The sequence below is a fragment of the Papaver somniferum genome, chromosome 8, assembly GCF_003573695.1.
Source record: "Papaver somniferum cultivar HN1 chromosome 8, ASM357369v1, whole genome shotgun sequence".
NCBI lineage: Eukaryota > Viridiplantae > Streptophyta > Magnoliopsida > Ranunculales > Papaveraceae > Papaver > Papaver somniferum.
In genome coordinates this window covers 33,423,332-33,447,818 of record NC_039365.1, presented here as the reverse complement: position 1 = coordinate 33,447,818, position 24,487 = coordinate 33,423,332, and the positions used below count along the sequence as shown (strand labels likewise).

Here is a 24,487-nt window from a genome sequence, read left to right as displayed (position 1 = left end):
AGTCGTCATTGAGTATATATTATAGAAGTTTCTGCGCCAACTTTTGTTGATGGCATATGGATTATTCTGCCAGTGACTAGAGTTCATTTATTCTTAGCAGAATAAGGAACTCTAATCATTCAAAATTCCAAAAGAACAAAACCTGGGGCTGTGGGTGCAATTTTCAGGGGAATAATGTTTGGTTTCTTTTACTCTACCATCTTTTTTATCATTTATATACCTACCTAGTCGGTGATTATTCATGGCGGTTCCTTATGTTTTTTCCATACCTATTATGTGAACTCAATGGACCATTTATTTCCATTTATGTTTCACAATTCCGCGTATAGACATGGCCCCAGACCTCATAACGCTGCAAAAGAATGGTCCAATAGCATCAGTCGTGGATCTTATCATTGCAACACAGATTTTAGGGCGTTAGGAAAATTCCAAAAGAAAGCAAAAGGCATAAGAAAAATTCAGTTTGATGAACTTGTCGGCTATTAAATACTAATTTCCAGGATTAGTTAGATGGATAGACCAGGTGTTGTTTATGTTTAATATGCGGCCTGCGATGATTATTATTTCAAATTAGTTGCTTTTTCATCATTTTTCTGTAAACCCCATACAAATCCACACGTTGGATTCTGGTGGCTAATGTCAACTATTTACATAAACAGGCTTCATCCATTTTGTTATACTTGACCTTTTCTCCTTCAATATATATAAGGGATCAAAATATAGAAACCCAAAGGATAACCCACACCATTTATTAACTAGTATTACTAGTTTAGTAGTAGAAGAAGAAAACCAAGAACTAAGAAGAAACAAGATGAAGTTGATTTGGTGCCCTGACACAGCTTCAATTTCTTATATTGATACTGTTAAATCTGTAAGTAATTTATATATTCAAAAACCATATTGCTTTTAATTCTATTTTGGTATACCTTTTCTTAAATCTATTCGTAATAAAGTTTTTTTCATGTTGTGCAGTGTGAAAATATTCAAGAATCGAGTGTAGCAGAGCTAATATCAGCCATGGCAGGTGGATGGAAACCGCAATTCATAGTAGAAACATGGTATCCTGGACCTGGTGGTGGGATTTCAACTAGTGTTGGTTTATCAATAGCCAGCCGTCATACAAGTGCGCGACACGTCTGTATTGTACCAGACGAACAGACTAGAATAGAGTATACTGAAGCCATGCAAAAGGTATTAGGCGTTTCAGCATCGACTCCATTTCCAGAGATTATTGTTGGAGAAGCAGAACAGTTGATGAATGGATTAGTAGGTGTAGATTTCATGGTGGTTGACTGTAGATGCAAAGACTTCTCAAAGATACTTAGGTTTGCTAAGTTGAGCCAAAGAGGTGCAGTTTTAATCTGTAAGAACGTTACTTCAAGAAGTAATTTTGGGGTATTTAGATGGAGAAATGTTCTTAGCTGCGGTTCGCGTGTGGTGCGGACAGCCTATCTTCCTGTAGGAAAGGGAGTTGATATTGCACATGTAGCAGCAAGTAGTAATCCAAATTCATCGACAAAAGCAAGTCCTAGCCGGTGGGTCAGATATATCGATCACCAATCCGGCGAAGAATACATCCTTCGAAAATGATTTTTTTTTTTGAGTCTTTTCTTGTGGTTTGCTTGTTCGATTTTTTTTGTTCTTGCTCCATTGTATATATGTCATGAAAAAGAAGAAGAAAGAAGTTATTTGATGTTCATGTGTTTGCCACAGCCGTACCAAGGCCTTCCTTTTTTGATACATGTTCAGTTCTCCCTTGATGTAAATTTTTTCAATTGATTGACTGGATTGTTGATGAATGTTCTGTCATGAACTGTTTCGAGTAAATAAATAAATCCTGTAATTTAATGTCTTTGTAATCTTGGAGGTATACATGGTTGTTGTTTGGATGTGTATTTTGCAATACTGTCATGACTAGCAGGAGGAGGACGGTTTGCGTTACTATTACTACCATCTACCGATAATCTCTTTTTGTTTATTGAATCTCAACGCAATTATTTCCAAGATGGCGGGTGTTGTTTTGTCTTTCGTTTACTTTCACTTGATAGGACGAAACAACGTTCAAGGTTTGGAAAGGATCAAGGATTTTTGGGGAGAAGCAGCCGGTAGTCAATTGGTTTTTACGTTTGAATAGATCAGTCATCAGTGGATTCCAAGGGGGTAAAGGCAGATCAATCAGGTCCGTGACTGATTCCGGAAAATTACAGGACCACGTCCAGGACCGCGGACATGTACGTATTACTTCGTACTTTGTAAGACAGCGGTTTAATCCGGGCTGTGAAAACTTATCAATCAGTGCAAGTGCCTTTTTGTTAGAAAAGAATGGACAGAATATCAGCTTACATTCCGTATTCTAGTAACAATGTGGCTTCAGATGCATTTTCGTCTGCACATGGCGAGTCTATGTATTATGCTGCTTATTCTCGGTTTTGGGAAGAGTTTTGGCTCAAACAGAAAGAAATGTTGAGGGCGGTTGTTTGATTAATAGACTGTTTCCAATATTTCTTAATGCAAACAATTTGATGGACATTTCCTGTGTTTGGAGGTAAATTCACGGGCCAATTAAAAAATGGTCATATTTTTTAATTTGTTTTGTACAGTGATATTTTTTTTATCCGATTGAACACTTTTGAATAAAATGGGGTTATATTCCCCAAAATACCCTTTTTTGATATACCCAATTTTGATATATCCGGTTTATTTAACTAAATTGGTGGAGGTGGTGGTGATAGTGGTGGAAGTGTAAGAAGCTTCGCTGGAGCCTGGAGGGGAAATAATGAACCCTTTGGATGAATGCCATGTGACTATCCTGAATGCTATATAAGTGGTCGCATCACCACTACCAAAAAAACATCACCGTCAAACAACACTAATGAAGGTAAAGTTCAAAATTACATTTGGAGGGATAAATAGGAAATTTAATTGATCTATTTAACTGTGAGTCACCACTTAACTCTCTTTCCAACTGTTTTATAACCATTTTATAAAGTGTTTGTAATAGTGAGACCATTTTTTGAATCAGCTACTAACAGTAGGATCATTTCCTACAATCTACCAAATTCACTAAATCCACGTGTTCTTTGAAGAATACAAGATTGTTTGCTTTTGTTGTTGATCGAAAAGAAATATACTTTAATTCATTTCAGATTAAAAATACTTATTTCAGATCGCGCTTTTATCATGCTCAATTATAATGAGCGTATCTCTTGCAAATATAATCGGATCTAGGGAAATTCTATCCTAGGGTCAAACAATATTTTTCTGACATTCACAAATTTTTTGATTTAATTAGAGATACAGAATTTCAATTTTATCCTATACATTCACACATTTTGGGTGCAAATGTGTAGGATAAAATTGAAAATTTGTATCTCTTCACACACTTATTGAAATTTCTGTCCCAGGGTCCACCAGACTTCCATATTATCAAAAAAAAAATTGACATTCACAAACTATTCACACACTTACGAATAATATTACTTGGTTAATTCATTTTTCATGGAAAGTATACTTCTTTTCTCTTAATAGTTTAAAATTATCTTTGGTAGTAATTCTTTTCATAGACTTTACTTGAGCTAAATGATGACTACTACTTCAAACTATGGAAAAGACCTCAATCCAAGTCTAGTTCCTATTAAAGATATAGATTTTCCACACCTTAGGAAACGACAAGCAATTCAGGATTAAGTTGGGTTGCAAGAAATTCATTTCTTACATTATAAGTAACCCATCCTTGATCGACTATTATAAATCGAAAACATCAGCAACACTTAAAACTTAATTCATTCACGCTTGTGCATCTCATTGCGAAGTTTTTCCTCTAAAACCTAAGGATCTTTGAGATCTAAAGTATGACTTTGAAAGACTTCACTTAGGATTCGTGAAGCACATATTCACATATACTCTAAGAAAGATAGATTCCCAACATGTATCTGTATTTAATCTATTTGTATATTATAAGGTCTTTATCTTATACTATAGTTAAGGTCATTCAAGAATTACTGATCAAATCCAGATTCAAGGGAACTTCAAACACAACTGAGTACAACACTTATCAATTGAAACCTGTTTGTAAGTTTCCACAATAATTCATCTTAGATTATATTCTAGTCTGTGATTCTTGTATAGATAGATACTTAGGTATCTCTATAAGTTTTGAAGAATAAACCCTAATAATGTGATTTAAACTTGTATAAATCGAGGATTATATTTCTATCTTTGATTACGAATCAAAAAGGAAATCACCACGCATCATGTTAGAGGCTGGATAGTATTAGTCTTCATGAAGAACTGTGGAGAACTCTTAGGCCTTTAGAGGACATCATATAGAAGAAATCAACGGTATAGCTTCCAGCATTAATCAAGAGATGTAGGTGAACAAATGCAAAATAGTAGCTTGAAGGGTTTTTTCTATCTCAATTACAATCCAGACTAAAGTAATTATAGTAGTTTAGTGTTTGTATCGGCTTCATAAAATGTGTGTTAAAAAATGGACGAGGTCCTGTCTGCTTTGCAGTTTCCTCGTCAACAAAATATCGGGTGTTTTACTTTACTTTCACTTCCATATTATAATGTTGATTTTTATAACTAAATAATCAGGTTGTACGTCAATCAATCCTTATGATTTAAAATTTTCATTTTGAGATTATCCAAAGATATTCCTTGTCCGTGTTTGAACGAAAAACTTGGCATTCAACTTGGTACCTTCTCGTTTTTCAATCTATATTGTCCAACCTAGAAAGAACCTCTGACTCTTTGTCAATCATAGATACCTAAAGCTGTATGGCATAATTATACTCGGTTTTTTACTAAACCAGAACTCAAACAAATGAGCTAGGTTTTTATGATTCTAAAACATACCATTGGTCAAATTCAGTTCGATTCAAATCGAACCGATACGGTAGGTTTGTAACTGGTCGGTTATGGTTAACCGAAAAAATCATTATCATCTAGTATTTTTTCAAAGCCCATTTCTTTAATTATAACACTTGCATATGAATCTATTTTATGAAAACTAATATAAGACTTCCAGGGTAAGTGTTACAACATTGTTCGGATGAACCCACTGGCGTTGGCATGTCAGTCACTTGTCAAATTTAGATTACAAAACGCATTCTTGATTTAGTATACTAAAGTAAGTTTCAGACTAGATTAGGTTTAAGAAGTAGAACATGGAATAAAAACTATTCTCGAATCCTCACAAATAAATCTATGGAGAACTTCATTAAAGGTTAGTCACAAATATTCTCTTGTTTATTCTACCTCTTTATCGACCGAAACAAAGTACTCACTTTTTCGAACCATTTCTATAACGGTAAATATATTTTTGTACGCGAGGAGTTTTGATACTAAGAATTTAGTGTTAAAAACCATTGACCTTGAAAATGTATCCATATTATATCGAATGAATATACGAAACCAACGAACCAAGAATCACTTTGTTCCGAGTTATAACGAATAAGTTATAAGTGATTTATTAAATCTGAAACATGTTAGCTAAAGGTTGATTACGTGAGAAGAAAATTGTACACGAAATTCTATAAATAGTTCGCGAACTGAAACCGTAAATACGTGAGTAAAGTTCTATTTTAGGCAAGTACTTGGTGTTTCCTTTCCTAGACAAGTTGGTTTTGTTTTTAAGCAACCTAGGCTTGATAATTCACTATAAACAAATGTTTCATGTTGAAAAAAACGGGGGTCTAACAACCACACCCAATATTTCTCATAGCAATCTGTATGGACTAACTCCAATATACTTTCAAGAGAATCAACTAGACAGTTAGACTCAATCTTAAGAAAAGTATATCAAAGAGTTATATCTCAATTCAATCTGCAATCAAAAAAATAGGAATTTGCAACCCTATTGAATACAAGAAATAACTTGGACGGTATCAAAAACCAATATCAAAGTGTGAATCAATTTAATCAACAACTAAATGTTGGATTCACAATTGATTGAACTTACGCACAACCTATGATATTTTAATTATATAAACAAATACAATGCGGAATATAAATAACACATACACCAGAAGTTTTGTTAATGAGAAAATCGCAGATGCAGAAAAACTCCGGGACCTAGTCCAGATTTGAACACCACATTGTATTAAGCCGCTACAGACACTAGCCTACTCCAAGTTACACTGATCAAAGTATAGTTACGCTCCTTACGTCTCAGAATCCCAACATGACTCTACGCACTTGATTCCCTTAGCTGATCTCACCCACAACTAAGAGTTATTACGATCCAAAGTCGTAGACTTGATAAACCAATCTGTCTCACACAGAATAGTCTATTGAATAGATAAATCTGTCTCCCATAGATAAACTTATGAGTTTTGTTCCGTTTTTTTGATAAATCAAGGTGAACATGAACCAATTGATATACCAGACTTATATTCCCGAAGAATAGCCTATAAATATCAATCACCTCACAATAATCTTAATCGTATGTTAGCGAAACAAGATATTGTGGAATCACAAACGATGAGACGAAGATATTTGTGACTACTTTTTATGTTGCCTATCGGAGATTAAATCTCGAGCAAATCTTAGAGAAGATAGTACTCAATCATCATAGAAAACAACAAGATCAGAACACGCAACTACAGAGAAAATAGTTGGGGTCTGGTTTCACAATCCCAATGAAGTCTTCAAGTCGTTAACATACAGAGTTTTGGGAAAACCTAAGGTTAAAGGAGAATTGACTCTAGTCGCAACTATTATCACACGGGAGTTATGGGGATTAGGTTTCCCAGTTACTAGAGTTCTCCTTTATATAGTCTTCAAATCAGGGTTTGCAATCAATGTTACCTTGGTAACAGAACATTCAATATTCACCGTTAGATGAAAACCTGATTACACTCATGCTAATATCTTTCAACTGTCAAATTGAACTTAGATTGTTACACACAAATGAAAAGTGACTTCATATAGATATGAATTACTGTACCTAAACGTGTACACCTTTTTTGTCTCAACAATAGTTAACCGAAGTTAGCCATATGAACACTTTCATATCAACCTCATTCATCTTAACCATAACAAGTTCAAATGACTCAAATGAAACTAGTTCTAGAGTTGTTCAATTGTTTATATTCTCATAGAAGTATACAAGACAAAATTGAAGCAAAATCGATTTTGATTCACTCGAATCAAGTCATGAACATTATAGCCACGGTTTGCAAAAGATTGCATTCCTTATTATATAAATGTATTAGTTCATGAACAAACCGATTTTAGAACATAATTCACCCAAGTACGCAAACGGGTACACATACCTTAGTGACCGGACTAAGTTTGGGTTCGCCAGTATGCGAACGGGTACACATACCACCAAACTCAGTAAAGTCCCGGAACTTGAACCTCACGCCAGTACGCGTACCGGTATGCGTACTTAGTTCCCGGACCTCTACTAAACCAATCAGTACGCATACGGGTATGCATACCATGGTTCCCTGATTTGGATCACACATATGCAAGTACACATACTATTATTATATCCAATTGTTCTAAACTCTAATTTAAACTGGGGATGCACAAGAACCGTCCCGTCCCATGGGACCGTACCGGTACCGTCCCGAACCGCGGTCAGATGGGACAGGTACAAGTACCAAAAACTGGTATCGTGCCTAGAGTAGGTACAAGTAACGGTTCTAGGCTATTCCCGTCCAGTAGTACCGAGGATTCTTATTCATACTTCTTTTAGGTGCAACACTACTTTTTGACTGTTTTGGGAGCTTCATATACCTTTCCTTCATGGAAGATGAATAACGCAGGCTACAAATTATGATCCTTATGCATGAACTTTGGTGTAGAATATATGCATGTCTTCTAGTTAATTAAACTTTTCTTGTATTGATTGATATTCAAGATCATGTCTCAGGTAACGCACACAACTTTCCTCCTCACTCACGTTTGCTTCTTGTTTTACCATGTGGTGTCAATTATGACGCTTCGCCGACTACGACATTCTATTGCTGACCTACCAGACTCAATTCGACGGGTTACTGAGCCTGTTTGGATTCTAGCTCTTTCTTATTTCATAGCATATCTCGAGACTGTAGCCATCGCCAGTGTACGTGGTTGCTTAAGTATCCTTTTACCGTTGTTACTTTGTTTCTTGTGAATATTAGTATTTTGTTAATGTAGCTTTGCAATGCCTTCGTTGTCTCCAGCTAACTAATTTTAGTGTTTCTTTTTCAAAATATGTGCAGTTCCTATACTATGAGTTTGTCGATCGGGCGTCAATGTACAAAGTCGGATGCTTGTCTTACGCAATTTATTTCTTCGCAAGCTTTCCAATGTTTTTGAGGTAAAATGTGAATTCAAATTCTTGCAATGCGTTCAGTTTCTAGCTTATTAGGAAAAAGTGGATTTTTTTTAACACATGGTACAGGTAAAGAACCGGTCCCGTCTCGTCCCGTACCGAGTTAAACAGGTACAAGTCCCATCCCGTCCCGTAATACACGGGTACAGGTACAAGTACAAGGTACAGGTACCGGCCATAGGGAGGTACAGGTACTGAGTTAGGAAAAAACCCGTACCGTCACGTCCCATGTGCAGCCCTAATTTAAACCATTGAAACATTCCCGGAAGACGACAATATTTGTCTCATACAAACTATTAGCTTCGAAGCAATTTTCAAGTGATCAAACGACCAATACGAAACATTTCGAGTCTACATCAAATGACCGTCTCATACAAATCATGTTAGATGTTACCATGCGATTTTCACTGATCATCTTTTGACTTTCTTCAAGAATATAAGATGAACTTGGTTAAAGCAAAAGTTTACCAACACATATTTCGATAAATATGTAAGCGAGTTAAACTTAGCTCGAAATATAAAATTTGTATAATTGAAGTCTATATAGCTATACGACTTTTGTCTCAAATAGGAGATAAAGTAGATAGACTTTTGAGTGATAGATGAGTTCAAGTCTCCACATACCTTTTGTTGATGAAGTTCCATAAGATCCTCTTAGTAGTTCTTCGTCTTCAATCGATGAACGAGTGAAGTTTAATGCTCAACTACACTTTCTATCCTAATCCGATACTTAGCTATAAGTAAACTAGAAATCAAGACTTATAGTTTTGGCAACTAAAGTTGACAAACAAGCTTGAGATAGTAACGCTTGCGAGTTCGACCGAGCAGTGCTCTAACACATGTAACTACACAAATTATCCATAGGAAAGTTATGTGTGTTGCATAAGGTTGTTTTCCACATCTTTGTTCTTCACTAACAAGAATGAGATTCTAGAAGACTTTAACTTGAGATCGTAAAGCATAGGAAAGATATCTTCTTTGATAGTTACGAAACCTGTATTAGGTGATTTTCATAAACCCTGGATTTGATAGATCAAGATATCTCTATATTTTGATAATATGAGGGTACCCTAAATACACCACAATCTTTTAATTATCCACCTATAAGTCCTTTGCCGAATGTGATCGTCTATGGACAAAGTCGAAACAATACAATAGATTAGGTTCACACTTTGTGTGATCGCCTATGGATACAAGATCGAGACGATACGACAACAAAGTGTGCGCTTGATAATAGGTAAAGTATTAAACCGAAACTTTATAGGATCAATATCAAGTGTTATGGAATTAACGTACAAGGGAAATTTACTTTAAATTATATAAACCAAATATAATTGAGAAATAGTAAAGTAAATGGCACAACAAGATTTTGTTAACGAGGAAACCGTAAATGCAGAAAAACCACGGAACCTAGTCTAATTTTCAATACTCTCATAATTAAGCCTCTATACAAAATCTATTACCAACTCCATATAGTTGAGACCAAGCATACTACCCCTAGCTACTTAGTTTTGTTAGTATCCATGCGCCTTCGACTTCTAGAGTCACACACGTGAATAGTAAGTCTTTTGGATCGTATCCCAAACGGCAAATGAAGAATCTGTTTGGTAACCACTGATAGACGCATTTTTGTGTCTAATATGTCTCATTTGTATGTATTGTTAGTGCTCGATTTTGTATTTATTGTGTTATTTTATGTCTTTGTAGGAAATTTTATAGAAATAAGTCCTTGCGGCGAAATGGGCTCGAAAAGTAGTGTTTTACACCCTAGGACAAAGTACTAAAGGCACCGCAGAAATGCACCGGAAGCACCCCAGAAATGCACCAGAGGAACCCAGAAAAAATGTTGGAAACACCCCCAGAAAAATTACTAAAGACACCCCAAGGGACATGTGTTATTCGGACTCCAGCAGCGGATAAGGGACGACCACTGGATAAGGGGTGTCCTTCTTCTCAAATTCAAATTTCAGTTTTGGCGGGAAATTTTTTTCTTCCCTGGCAGATTTCAATCGGATATTTGGAAGGGTTAGAGGTATACTAAACCTCTGATTCTTGTTGGGTAGAGGTGATATGGATATGGGAAGCTATTTTGGTTGTTGGAATCGATCCAGTTGGGCTTGATTCTCGGTTTAAAGAAATCAGGGAATACGTGGTTGAGAAAAGATACTCGGGATTGTGTCGATGTTGTATGGAAGATGGCATGTGTTTGCAACGTCTTGACACATTCCTTGATGATCTGGGAGCATGTTTGGAGCGTGTAAACACTGGTTGACAGCGTGAGTAGGCAAGAAAGGAAAGAAAACAATCCGAGAATATTTTCTCTTTACTGCCGAGTCATGGGAAATATTTTGAAGTTATGGAGAGATTTGAGGGCCCTGTTGAGTATAAATAAGTTTCTCCAGGTACAAGGAAGGGTGTCGAGAGTTTGGGGTCGGTAGGAGAGCTCAGGAGCGAGAAATCAAGAGTTGATGAAACACTGTTTCTGCTCCTGCTGATGATGAAGAACACCAAGAGCACGAAGAACAGACTCGCAGGGACAGTCGTTTACCAACAGTGAAACAAACTCACAGGCGTGGGTCGTAGGTGTGGGTCTTAGAACCACAGCGACAATAGCACTTATCTTTTATCGTTCTTTTGTGACGCTTCCTGTGGGTCGTACATTAGCTGTTTACACCATTTTCTCTTCTTCTCTTCATTGTAAACACCATTTGAGCAATAAATAAATATTTTGAGCGTGTTTTTATCATGATGAGCTAAACCCAACACTGGGACGACGGAGGAGGGTGAATTTCGTACACGGGTAAATTTATTTTATTCTTTTTTATGACTTTTGCATTAATTTAAAATTGAAATATGATTTGAATTAATTGGTTGTTATTTAATTTGATGCTGTATGCTTAGCTTAGGTGTTTTGATACATCATGCTTAGGACTTATAATCGATGTTTTGAGAATCTATCTTGGCAAAATCAGAGTCCATGTTAATTTTATTGAGTTTTAAATTGTCAAAGAATTTATGAATGAACCCTGTGTAGTGAATTCGGCCAAATCCTTAGTCCCAGTACCTCTCGCCCATTGTTAATATTTTTGTATATATATATTTTTTTAAATCTAAAAATTCCATTTCCTTCACAAGTCTGAAACGAATCCTATTTACTACAACCACAAAAAAAATTATCATTTTGAAAATTCCATCAAATTTTGGCGCCGCCGACGCGGATTTGTGCTTAGGTAGAATTTTTAGGTTTTTATTATTTTTTTATTATTATTTTATTATTCCATTTGTTCTTTTTACGTCTCTTTGATTGTGTCTTTGTATTACAGGTTTGAAGTTGGATACTACAGACCTTGGAATCAAAGCTTAAAGCTAAAAGAGAAGGAAAAAAGACAAAGCAAAAAAATAAAGAAAAAAGAGAGAGAAAAAAAAAGAGATTTATTTTTTAATTTTTTATTTTTTTTAAGAGACTTTCCATTTTTATTTTTATTTTTGTAATTATTATTATTATTTTTTGTATTTCTTTTCATTGGACTGGACTTTGGACAATTTATTTTAACTTTAAACCCTACGGAAGGGTTATATAAAAAAAAAATTAAATATAAACTGTTTGCAGGACGATGATTACAATATCGTCTCGGCCCCTCGGGTTCGCACACTGACACCGGAATCAGTGGCCCGAGTCGACTACATCGGTTCTTCGTCATTCTGGTACGGGAGGTAAACTTCTAAACACCCGCAAATCTCCTGTCAGCGGGTTTACTGTATGCCTTAAGGTGATTATATGTTGAGGACTGAACCGGCTGCTTTAAATTCCTAGTAAAGGGCAAGAACTGGCCATATAAGATAAGGGTTCGGATTTCATCACCGTTCCCTTCTTGCCCGCCTTAGGAAAACGAAACCAAACGCGAACCTAAGCCTAAAATTTTGACTAGAAAGAGACCTATAGGGTAACGAGCTTAACATGAAAGTCATTCGAAAAATATTGGTTACTCTTTTAAGCATACTTCAAAGTTCTTAATGGTTTCTGTAAGTTGAATGCGTGACTGCGCCGCCTTGTACCGGTGAGGCTTTGGGTATCAAATCTCCACTGAGCTTCCCTCGCCTCGATTCAACTTACTTTAACTCGGATTGATTCCAGAGGGGTTTGCTTAAATTGTAACGAATTCCCTTTCGAAGGATTAGAATCTGGTCTAGAAACAATCTAAGTGGAGCCATCATGCTTTTTGTTTGCTAGAAATCAGTAGGTTTGATTTGGTCGAATCAGCCTTGTTTGTGATTGTGTAGAATTCCCTTGCAATTAAGAATGTCGAACTGGTATGACAGAAGCCAATACAATGAGTATCGATCTGAATTTGAATATAGACATCATCATTTTTATGACCATGGTGGGAATAGTAGTTGGGAACGCCAACCTTTTCAAGGTTATGGTTCATAACATGGTGAGCCTAATTACTATCCACACGCGAATTGGTCTTACGAGTAAGAAAATCAGGAACACTGTAGTACTGGTTACTCGTTTTAGGAAACTAGTCCTGATTATGATATTTCTGAACCTGTTACATCTCTAGAAGAGACCCAACAACGGATTGAAAGGACGTATAAACGTTTAGTTGCAATGAATAGTTCAAAAGAAGAGTGTACACGATATCCTAAGATGATAAACGAGAGTGGTAAACGTATAAGTGTTATGCTCAGTGAAATTCAGGCACGTCTAAAGGCAGAAAATGAACAGTTGGCTAATGCTGCTCGAAATAATCTAAATTTCCAAAATAGGGTTTCTAATTCTACCATTGATATCAATAGTGAATGTTTGCCTAATTTAGAGGATGAGGCTAGAATAAAAGACACTACTTATTTAGATAAGGTTCAATCATCTTTGTACTATTATGATGATGAGGATAATAGTAATGAAGAATCTGAAATATGTAGGCATAGTGATCAGGAATCTATTAATCCAATTGAGCTTTATAATGATTATATTATTTCTAGTTCAAATCCAAATAATTTTTATGATTATTCACCTATTCAAAAGGACGAGGATTTGATTAGGGATACCACCGTTTTAGACGATGTAGTTTTTCCTTTTGATTACGAAGCCGATAGTGGTTTAGAGGAACGGGTTTATTCCGAAAATGCTGTTTTAGAGTCTAGCGACTTAGAAACAATAGTATTAGATGAAGAAGATATACCCGTAGAGATGAGTAAAGATGCACTACCTGATAATAAATTAGAAGAATCAATTGACCATTTTCAAGAATCTAATGATCCAGAAATTAGGGAGATTGTAACTAGTCTATCTAGAGACACTGAAAACTCTAAGTTTGAGGGTGATTATCACCTTCCTAGTGCCTTACCTTTAACTCTCAAAAAGTCCCTTCACTTAGGACTTGATATCTCTGCCTCGACAATTTTACAAGATTACCTTCATACTCGTTTTCCCGAACCTAATGCTGTCCAGGAAGAAGTTCAGTCGTTAGAAACCCATCCTCTGGTTGATGTGGTTTGCCCAGGCTATGATCCCCAGATTGACTTTGTTTTCCCACCAAATAGTTTTCTTCCAACTGTGGGAACGTTTATATTCCAAATGTGTCGAATATTAAGTTGTGAGACTAAACCTAAATGCTTTAGGAAATTAGAATCGACACATTTGCTTAAGAATGACTACTACTCTCATTGTGGTCAATTATGTAAGTCAAATCTTATTGACTTAGAAGATCCTCAGTTATTTAGGTTATTATTGTGCGCTTCTAAGATCATATTTGAGTTTTTCCAGACTCTAGGACCTAATGATTCGGATCCCACCTATGAAGAAACGCAGCCAATGAAAATTTTATATTTAGACCCTTTCATAGAACCTGAACCTGAACTACAATTAGATATAAATTTCTTAACCAGGAAACTAAGTAAGGGAATGCTAGTCTTGTTCACTTTCTTGGTTCATTGCAGTTTCCTTTGGTCAGTTCTATTTAGTTTTGAAGACCCACAGTTATTTCGACTGTTACTTTATGGTTCGAGTTGACTAATCCTTTCCTAAGTATGGCTGAAGACTTTAAACTTAGCACTTCTTGGGAGGTATCCCATGCTCATGCAACACGGTAATATCTTTCCTTAACTCTTTTGCTTCAAATGGTAACAGTTTCTCCTTGTTCATGCTTTTAGTTTCATCAAGGAAGAGTTTTGTTTTAGGATACTCTTAGTTTAGGAATATATTCCTAAAAGAAGTCCTTGGTCGGCTGAGTACGATGAAGGCTATAAATAAAGGGCTTCGGCTAATGGATAAGGACACATATACTAGGAACATAAAACCTAGGAGAAGCTTTGAACAATAGTTGTGCAAGCTAGCAAACAATTTAAGGTTGATCCACTGTCAGAGAGATTGTGAGCGTAACAAAGAGAGAATTGTAATTGTTTTCTTGTTCATAATCTAGAGAAGATATTTTCTTCGAATTACTACTTGTGTTCTGTTTTCTAAGTTTCTCGTCTATTATTATTCTAAATTCCTCCTTTATAGTAATAGCTACCAAGGTACAGAGATCAATACGTATCAAGAGATGTAAGGTTACTATATTTTTTGACTACGTAAAACGTATAGTTGAGGTATTTATGGATGATTTTAGTGTTTATGGTGATTTTTTTGATATATGCTTAGAAAATCTTATAGAGGTATAGCTTCCGGACTTTGGTATTGTCCAGCCGTTTGCAAACAGGTATGCAAACAGCAGTCCTAGACCTAACTCGGGTAGAACTGTTCGCATACTAGTATGCAAACAAGGTTCCCGGACTTTAACAGTTAAAACCGTTCGCATACTAGGTACGCAAACAAGGTTCCCGGACCTGAATCATACCAAAAAAGTTTGCATACTAGGTAAGCATACTGTGCTGTATCCAGACAAAGGTTAATTGTTCTAAACTCCCATTTCAATCATTGAAACATCCTTTGAAGACGACAATAGTTGTCTCACACAAACTATTATCTTCAAGTAATTTCAAGTGATCGAATGATCAATACAAAACTTTCTGAGTCGACATCAAATGATTCTCTCACACAAATCATGTAAGATGTTTCAAGGCAATTTCTACACGATCATTTTTTGACTTATTATTTAGTTTCTAATTAATAAATTATTTTCAACTAAACTCGTCAAGAATATGATGAACGTAGCCAAAACAAAAAGCTTCCAACACATATTTCAAGAAATAGATAACCGAGTTAAACTCAGCTCGAAATATCAAATATGTATAATATAAAAGTCTATATAGTTATATGACTTAGTCTCATTAGGAGATAGAATAGTATAAACTTCTGATCAAGAAAACGAAGGATCATATTGATGCCACTGGACCTGAAGATCTCAGGATGATTATCTACCGCCTCGTGCTCGCGCCACAACCATCTCTTTAGTGATATATGAGTTTTAGTCTCCACATACCTTTTGTTATTGAAGTTCCTCCAAGATCTCCTCAGTAGATATTCATCTTCAATCGATGAACGTCGTGAAGTCTAAAGCTCAGTTACACATTTTATCCTAATCTGAGACATGGCTATAAGTAGACTAGAAATCAAGATTATAGTTTTGATCAACTAAACTTGACAAGCAAGATTGAGATAGCAACTTTTGCGAGTTCGACCGAGCAGTGCTCTAACATACATTCTTTATATTCTAAATTTACACTTCTTAAGTTTTTTAAAACTCATTGCACTAATTACGAGTCATTTTTATGATAGCGTTGAATTTTTTTTTTGTGTTAGTGTTTCACATAATAGTATAATATTTATTCATTTTTCCTTATGTGAACATCTATTCACCATTGTTAATTAGAAGTTCTGCAATTTCATTTGTCATTTGTTAGGTGAAATACTAACCAAAGTATTAGTAATGTAGTTTGTACATGTGGATTTCATAGTAATCTTAATGACTGTTCTTGGAAAAAAAACAGATCCAAATTTTTACTTCCAATTAGATTCAATCTAAAGTTTCTTTTTACTATCTGAACTATACCGTAAAAAATATTTTTTGAAGTTATCTTGGTTAAGTTTTTTTCAGGGTAAATGTGATAGAATTGTGAAATCTTATGACGATCGCGTAGCACCTTTTTGCACTATGTACAAATCTTCAAGTTATTACGAAAAGAATAATTAATTCAATTGTGGATGGCAGAGGGGTTCCTTATCATTGTTAAATAAACACATAAACTGAAGTTGGTAATAAATATTCTATAACATAGGTTTACACAATGGATACTTTTGGTGATCTCTAAAGGCTTTAATGGATTCCAAAATATTGTGTTATTGGTTGTTTACATTTAAAATCTCTTTCAAATCTTATGCTACTGGTTATTGATTGTAAAAAGGTCTTCTAAAGTTTGTGTTACTCGTCGTAAACTTGAAAATTCAAAGGCTTTGCATAGTTACCTATTTTCAAGACTTTTACTGACTTTTGTGTACGTATTTGCCTTTGTGAAAGTTTTGCAAATATGTAAGAATTTGGAAGACTTACAAAAAAATTAAAAATATATCATACTTTATTTTATTTCTTAAATATACAATCTATAAAACCTATATCATAGATGCATATAAATTATATGATATGGTTAAACATTCTTTTATTTTATGCATATAAATTAAAAATATATCATACTTTATTTTATTTCTTAAATATACAATCTGTAAAATCCATATCGTAGATGCATGTAAATTGTACACTCCTTTATTATGTAAAAATGTGTAAAATTTAATTTATTATTTTTTATTGCAGTTTATTGGACAATTTTTTTTGTTATACATGCATATTAAAAAAATTAATCTAATTGAAGTTAATGTAATAAATAGGCTATGATAAATTTTGTATTTGTATTTATCATATAACGCAAAAATGTGGACTTGTGTTTCCCAACACTCTAGTCAATAGTGGATTCTTAATTAGCTTATGGATTCCTTATCTAAAGTCATGTGTAAGGAATCTTTAAGCATGGATGTCATTGTGAAGAAACTAAGGAAGATATGTTTAATATTTTTTTTACACATAATGCCCAAGGAAGAAAGATCATACTAATCACTCAAAGAAGCGAACCAATTTCTTCAGGTTCAACGGAGAGTTATTTATCCAACTACAACTTTTTCAGATTATATAATAAGGATTCCTGAAAACTACTTGAGAAAATTGCATTCGGTTTCAAAGAAGTACAAAAGCCTACATGCCTCATTGAAATTGGAAAAGGATCACCAAAAAATGTGGAGGATGCCACTAGCATTAAAACTCCTTGGTGAAAAAGAGCTGAGGGATTTTGCCATTTTGGCGATCAATAAGCAACAATATGATATGAGATCATAAGGAATGCAAAAGAGTTGAGAGATTTTGCCATTTTGGCGATCAATAAGCAACAATATGATATGAGATCATAAGGAATGTGACGAAAACATTATGAAGGTTTTGAAATTAAGCTATGATCATCTTGAACCAAATTTAAAACGATTTTTTCATATTATTCATTATTCGCGATAACATTATTAGGATAAAAACATTAATCCAACTATGGATGACAGAAGAGTTCCTTACCATTGCTAAACACCAAACACATTAATTAAAGTTGGTAATACATATTTTGTAACGTGGGTTTACTTAATAAATACTTTTAGTAAGTTTTCAAAATATTTTTTCATTGGTTGTCTATTTTTAAAATGTCTTTCAAAGTTTATGCTACTGGCTACTGATTGTAAAAAGAGATATTTTGTAAATGGGTCATTTTTTTTAGTGTCTGGCATTGATAGGAATTCATATGAGTATTAATTGGAAAACATTTATGTTAGAGGTTGAACCCGTTAAGCCTTGGTATGTCAATGTTGGTTGTCATATTTTATCTAGTTTCAAAACTCAAAGTCGCTTGATTAGATTACTAGAGTCAACTTCGCTAGGTTAGACTATGACGTCTAGAAACGTTGATACATACAAGTATTACTTTGAAGACCTAAAAATTTGAATACATATCGACATCAACAAAACACATCATCCTTATACTTGACTTGTTTGCATTTCTATCTTTGATACTTTCAAGTCGTTTAGATTGAAAACATAACATGCCAAGTCATATATATGAAATTCTAGTATTAGAGACTTTATCGTCTTATTAGGGTCAAAGTGTCAAGGAAGAATATAGAAGTTGTTTCATAACTTATTATATTGAATTACTAAGCATAACGCTTATCTTTTGAACTTCGTAATTACGACTGAAAATTCGTGGGTACCAAAATACACCACCAACATTTTCTTGGGAAACCTGTATGGGCTAAACTCAAATATAATTCCGAGAGTTACAACTTAATGAATCTCAATCAGAAATTATATTAAGAGTTTATATCTATGTTCTCTCACAATCAATTTGTGAACGGAGACAAGTCCGTGAATCTGATTATACCGTGATAGTACTTGCACGATTCCAAAGATCAATATCCAAGATCAAGCGAGTTGTATCCAGCAATTAAGATGGACGTATCTACTTTGATTGATTTTACGTACAACCTGTGACATTTAAATTATATAAATAAATAATATATAATACGAAAAAGAAATAACACAGATACCAGAAATTTTTTTAATGAGGAAACTACAAATACAAAAGAAACCCGACCTAGTCCAGATTTGAACACCAAATTGTATTAAGTCGCTACAGACTCTAGCCTACTATTAATACTTCAGACTAAAATGTAGTTGAGACTGAATCCACCGTCACAGTGATTCAGTTACAGTCGCACTCCTCACGCCTCTTGAATTTCTCAAGACTCTGCGTAACTGATCCCCTTAGCTGACGTCTTTTACATGCTAAGAGTTGCTTCAAATTAATTGAAGACTTTAAACCAATCCGCCTCCCAAAGATAAGCCTATGTGTGATTCTGTTATGATCGTTATATTAAGGTGAGATAGGAAATAGTTTGCAGTAGAATAGGTCTATCAAACCTCAAAATTCGGCACTTACGTCTCCCGAAGCGCATCCTAGATTATTATTCACCTCACAAGTAAAACCTACTCCGATTTCAATAAAGAATCGTTATAAAGGAATATACTCGTGGAATCACAAAATCTGAGATGAAGAACTTTGCAATTTATATTTATCTTGATTGATCGGAGTGAGACTCAAAAATCAGTAGCAAGATTACGATACACGAACTATCAAGATAAAGATAGTCGGACTCGGCTTCACGAATCCCTAAGCGAAGTATTTTTAGTCGCTAAACCTAAAAAAATTTAAAAGAGAGGACTCTCTAGTTTACAACTAGGACACACAAGAAAAGTTTCAGGGATTCAAAAATCCCAGTTGCTTGAGGTTCTTCTTTTATAGACTTTCAAGATAAAAAAAAAAGTTGCTTTAGATTTAAGCTAAGATAGCTTTGGAATCAAGCAATCAATATCCACTGTTAGATGAATCTTTGACTTGACATAAACACAATAAAATATACACTCTGGTTAGGATGAACCGCAATTGAACCATGTATAATGACTTTTTCATGAAAGGTTAGCCGAAACTAGCCATACGAACTATAAGCTTAGGCATTTTCATATAAAACTTTTAGACTTTAATCTTGAGTTACAACCATAGGTTATAATGTGATAAAATATGTCTAGATGTGTTCTAGAGAGTTGTTCAAATACTAATTATCTCATAGAAATATTTCTGATGCATTTGAAAATATTCGACTTGGTAAATGCGTGTACTTACTTCCAGTTTGTGAATTATTTTTTCATGGTACGTATATCTGGTATATGTACCATTAAGACAAACACAATTTAGGAGTCGACGGATCTTTTTGGTATCCATACTAGGTATGTGTACCTTCTTGAGTTCACGAGTCAACAGATCTTTTTGGTATCCATGTCGGGCATGTGTACCAAAGTATTCGCCGAACTATAGCTATGCCGGTGTGTGTACAAGGTTTCTAGACATATAATAGTTGCGCCAGTACGTGAACTGGTATGTGTCTTGTCCTGTATCCAGATTTACAGTAGCTCTATATCTCTACAATAATCGATTTGAAACATTCCTGAATAACATCAATGACACATATCACTATTCCAAGCTATTTTCAAATAATTAACTTGAATCATGATTTGCGTCATAAAAAATAAATTATTCTTAACCAAATTCATCAAGTTTTGAACAAATGTTCTTAAGTTTAGTCATTCATATTTCGGGAATAACTAACAAGATAAACTTGACTCGAAATTTCTATTGTGCACGTAAAATTCCACTTAGTCATGCGACTTAGTCTCGTAGATAGAAAGGTGAAAACTTGAGTAATGGTTTGGTTCAGTCTTCACTTACTTTTTTCGATGAAGTTCTCCAAATGTTTTCAGTTGATCTTCGCCTTCAAACGATAGAACACAGTGATATCTGGTACTCAACTACACACTTATATCCTAATCCGGGACCTGACTAAATGTAGACTAGAAAACAAGATATAGTTTTAATCAACTAAATTTGACAATAATCTTGAGATGGCAACACTTGTGAGTTCGACCGAGCAATGCTCTAACAGCGACATTGACACTATCTTTGTAACTTTTTACTAGATTGTTTAATGAACTTAGCATTGATTTCATGCCTAGAAAACTATGTTTAATTACATGAGTTTAAGGAAGTAGACATACAAAACTTGTTTTGCAGTTGAAATAAATCAATTAGATTGGTGGTCCGGTTCCTATTGGGGATCTTTAGTAGAACCGATCCCTACCTATTGGGGATCCATAGTAGTACCGATCCCTATGGAAAAACTGATTTCCGATATCACGTATACTGTAGGGTTTGTGTGATTATGGAAGTTGGTGATGCATGTCTTAAGTGAAACAGTTTAATCAAGATATTTTCCACTAGTTAACTAGTAATATAGCGTAGTAATGATCGTTTCCACAGAGTGATGTGTAATTGATATGTTATTTGGATTAGCAAAACAAGAATAAAAGGAAAATACTAAGTGGATTTGTAATACATATACATAATAGGAATATCACAAGTAGTAAGTAATACATCTACATAGTCTAATTCCTTAATGTTAAGATTATACAAGATTAATTCATTCTTGTTGATTTCATATCTTGAAAGATAGATTACAACTCTCGTGCTTGTTCAAATTCAGATCTTGCACAATCCGGGTACATACTAGATTGATCTTGGATATTAGTCTTTGAGATCATCCAAGAAATTTTATACACAATAAGGTACATAAAACTCTTGTCTATACATATCGATTGTGGAAGAGAAAGGGATAAACTCCATATACAATCTTATACAAGGGTCTAACGGTTGACCTACTTTTGATTGTGTTAGGATTTTCCCACACATGTTGCCGAACAATGCAAATTATGAACAATACCGACATACTTTCTTAACAGTCGACATTGATATAAAAGTTAACAATAATGCCGATAATTAATATTTTCACAATAAACAAATAAGTGACTTAGGAGGCATGGCATTTATCTATAAATCTATACCGACTGTCCACATGTAATAAAATGTACGATCTTCAAAAAAAAAAGGAACAATATTCAGCTGGAAACAATACCGGCGATAACATCCGACATCGTATTAATGTTAATTTTAATGTCGAATGTAACTCCGCAACTACAGTTCCAATTTGTTATATGATTCTAACCTAATCAATCAAGTTCGAATCAATCAAAACGCTTAACACATAAAATGGGGATCACTTGCCTTCTTGTTGGAGCCATATGACTGAGAGTTCGATTGCCGGTATCTTTTTCTTCTTGAGCAATTTGATGTAACTTCTCTTTGAGTTTTTTCCTTGCATTCCGTTTGAGCCGCTTCGCGATTTCGGAATCAGGTCTTGGAAACAAAATTGTTTCTTTCGAGTCATATTTGTAAACGTTATTAATCAACAAAAAAAAAAAAATTAGAAACACTACGACGATAAAATGGTATGAGATAGTTGATGGAGAAAAAAAAAAGGAATCAATGATGAAATTGGGAGATAAGTTTTAGGTTATGGAAAAAGTAACTTAACAGTTTCGTATCTTTAAAACATCTTTTATCGGATACCCCGTGCATATAACCTTTGCATCCCCATTTGCAGTCCTATCCTCTAATTGTGAGTTCGTTATAAAAGTAACATGTCACCAAAAAAAATTTACTCCTTCCGTTACTAATAAATAGGTTTGTCTGATTTGCTCAAAGATTATGAAAACTAATCATTATAGTCACTGTTTCATATTTTTTTTCTAATTTGTCTTGATTGTTGTTAGAGGGAGAACAAAAAGTGATTCGAGGAGTGTGAAAATCGTAACCGACTAGCTAACTGGCCGTTTTGTATATGGAATATTGACTCATACAACAATACCTTTAGTTACAGACACTCTCTTCACATGCTCACAACGAATCCCAATCTAACCTAACTTAAGGTAAAAAAAAAGTTAAAAGTTTAGAAATCAGAACTCCGTCATTCCTATTTCCCTTTGAAAAAACATGATGAAACAAGTTCTCTCGTTTTTTATTTCTTTTCTTCAGAAATTCTTCTAGATGCATGTCGCATAACCTTTCTGGAATCGAGAGATATTTATGGAGTGAAATAGAGGAAGCAACGTCTGTTGTGGTGAATTGAACCATGAACTTTGTCCCGCAATGTGGTCAGAATTCCTCACTAATCCCATTGTTTCTTTACAGAGGTATTTGAGCTGCACATGGAAGAGTTACATGCAAAGCAAGGTGAAATCCTAAAAATACATGCTGATATTAAACTTGTAGAAGCTATAGTTGGAACCCTTATTTGATCTTTGATCTTGAAGTCCACGTAATTTTTGTTTTATCATTAATAAAACCTTATGAGGTCTTTGATCTTGATGTTCGTGAAGTCCATGTAATCTCTATTTTATCATGAATAAAACTTTATGAGATTTATCAAAAAGAAAAAAGAACCCCTTATTGGTGGAAGAACATCATCTTATATAGAGGAGTGTCTTGATGGTATTACGATATATGATCCGTAAGTGACATTTAGTTTTAGGGTTTATGGGTGTATTTGGTCGATGATCATAAAGGAAGATGAATAACCGTGATATTATTACATTGTTTATAACTAGACCTTGGGTTAATATGCAGTTAGAATGAAGGGCATTATGGTCTGGGAAAGAACAAAACTCGACTCATTATACAAAAAAGCTTAGTTAGCGAGTCGGTCACGATTTTTGCACTCCTCAAAATTGCTTTTTGCTTTCTCTCTGATAAAAATCTTTGTTTTTGATCTCATTTATTTGATGTTAGAGAAAAAAAGGTACAGAGAAGTGGTCCTGTTTTTCTATTAAGAGAAGAAAAAAAATAGGAATGCCACACCTACCGATTTTGCCTCCCGCAGAATCTCCACATAGGGGATCGGATGGTTATGAAAGCCCTCTCTACATCGGGGTTAATAAATCAGTGAATGTGGATCCCATGTATTATTTGTGACGGGATTTGAGTCGAGACTAAGACTCATAATGATCCCAGTAATCCTAACATTTTTCGGGAAAAAATGGTTCCCACATGAGTACATTGGTAAGCTCATAATTGGTAAATCCGTAATGTTTGATTTTCAATTTATGGAAACTAGCAAGCCGGACTATTTTTTTCCTTTTTTGAAGAAACTGAGGGAATAGCTTCAAATTCAAGCAAATCTTTAGTATAAAAGAATGAGTCATGTTGTGACGAGGTCACCTTCATGACACTACCGTAAAGGTGTACCTATCGACCATTGGATATAATATCATCAATACATGCATTACTAGATATCTAACTAAAAATAAAATATTTTAATTTTAATTTTTTTTAGTTTACTATACCCCTGTGTTTTATTTTATTTGCACTCTAATCCTTCTATCCAATCAAGATATTTTAGCCCGTCGTGAAATTCCTTCCTCCCGTGGGTAATCTCCTGTTTCAGTATTGATTTGATCAGTTGATTTTGTAAGTTCATCCACTTCTTTGGAAAATTAATACTTGGGATATTAATACATATCATAAGTAGTAAACAAGGTCACGTCCATCACAATTGAACAGAACAGGTGTATTGAATTTTTTTTATAAGAAAGATTTTGTTATTAACTCCGCTTATTTATTTTGTCATAGTAATATTCATGTTCCTCCGAGTAATAGATTTTTTGATTTCATAGTTGCCAATGA

The 24,487-nt window shown here is 34.5% G+C and overlaps 1 protein-coding gene across 1 annotated transcript; it reads left to right on the top strand.

Annotated features, from left to right (window-relative positions):
- The first annotated feature begins 603 nt into the window (after positions 1-603).
- On the top strand, positions 604-1,859 carry LOC113301158. The gene is made up of 2 exons (XM_026549925.1): positions 604-871; positions 973-1,859. Exons 1-2 carry the CDS (start codon positions 812-814, stop codon positions 1,588-1,590), a joined length of 678 nt encoding a protein of 225 aa, XP_026405710.1. The 5' UTR covers positions 604-811; the 3' UTR covers positions 1,591-1,859.
- The last annotated feature ends 22,628 nt before the right edge of the window (positions 1,860-24,487 follow it).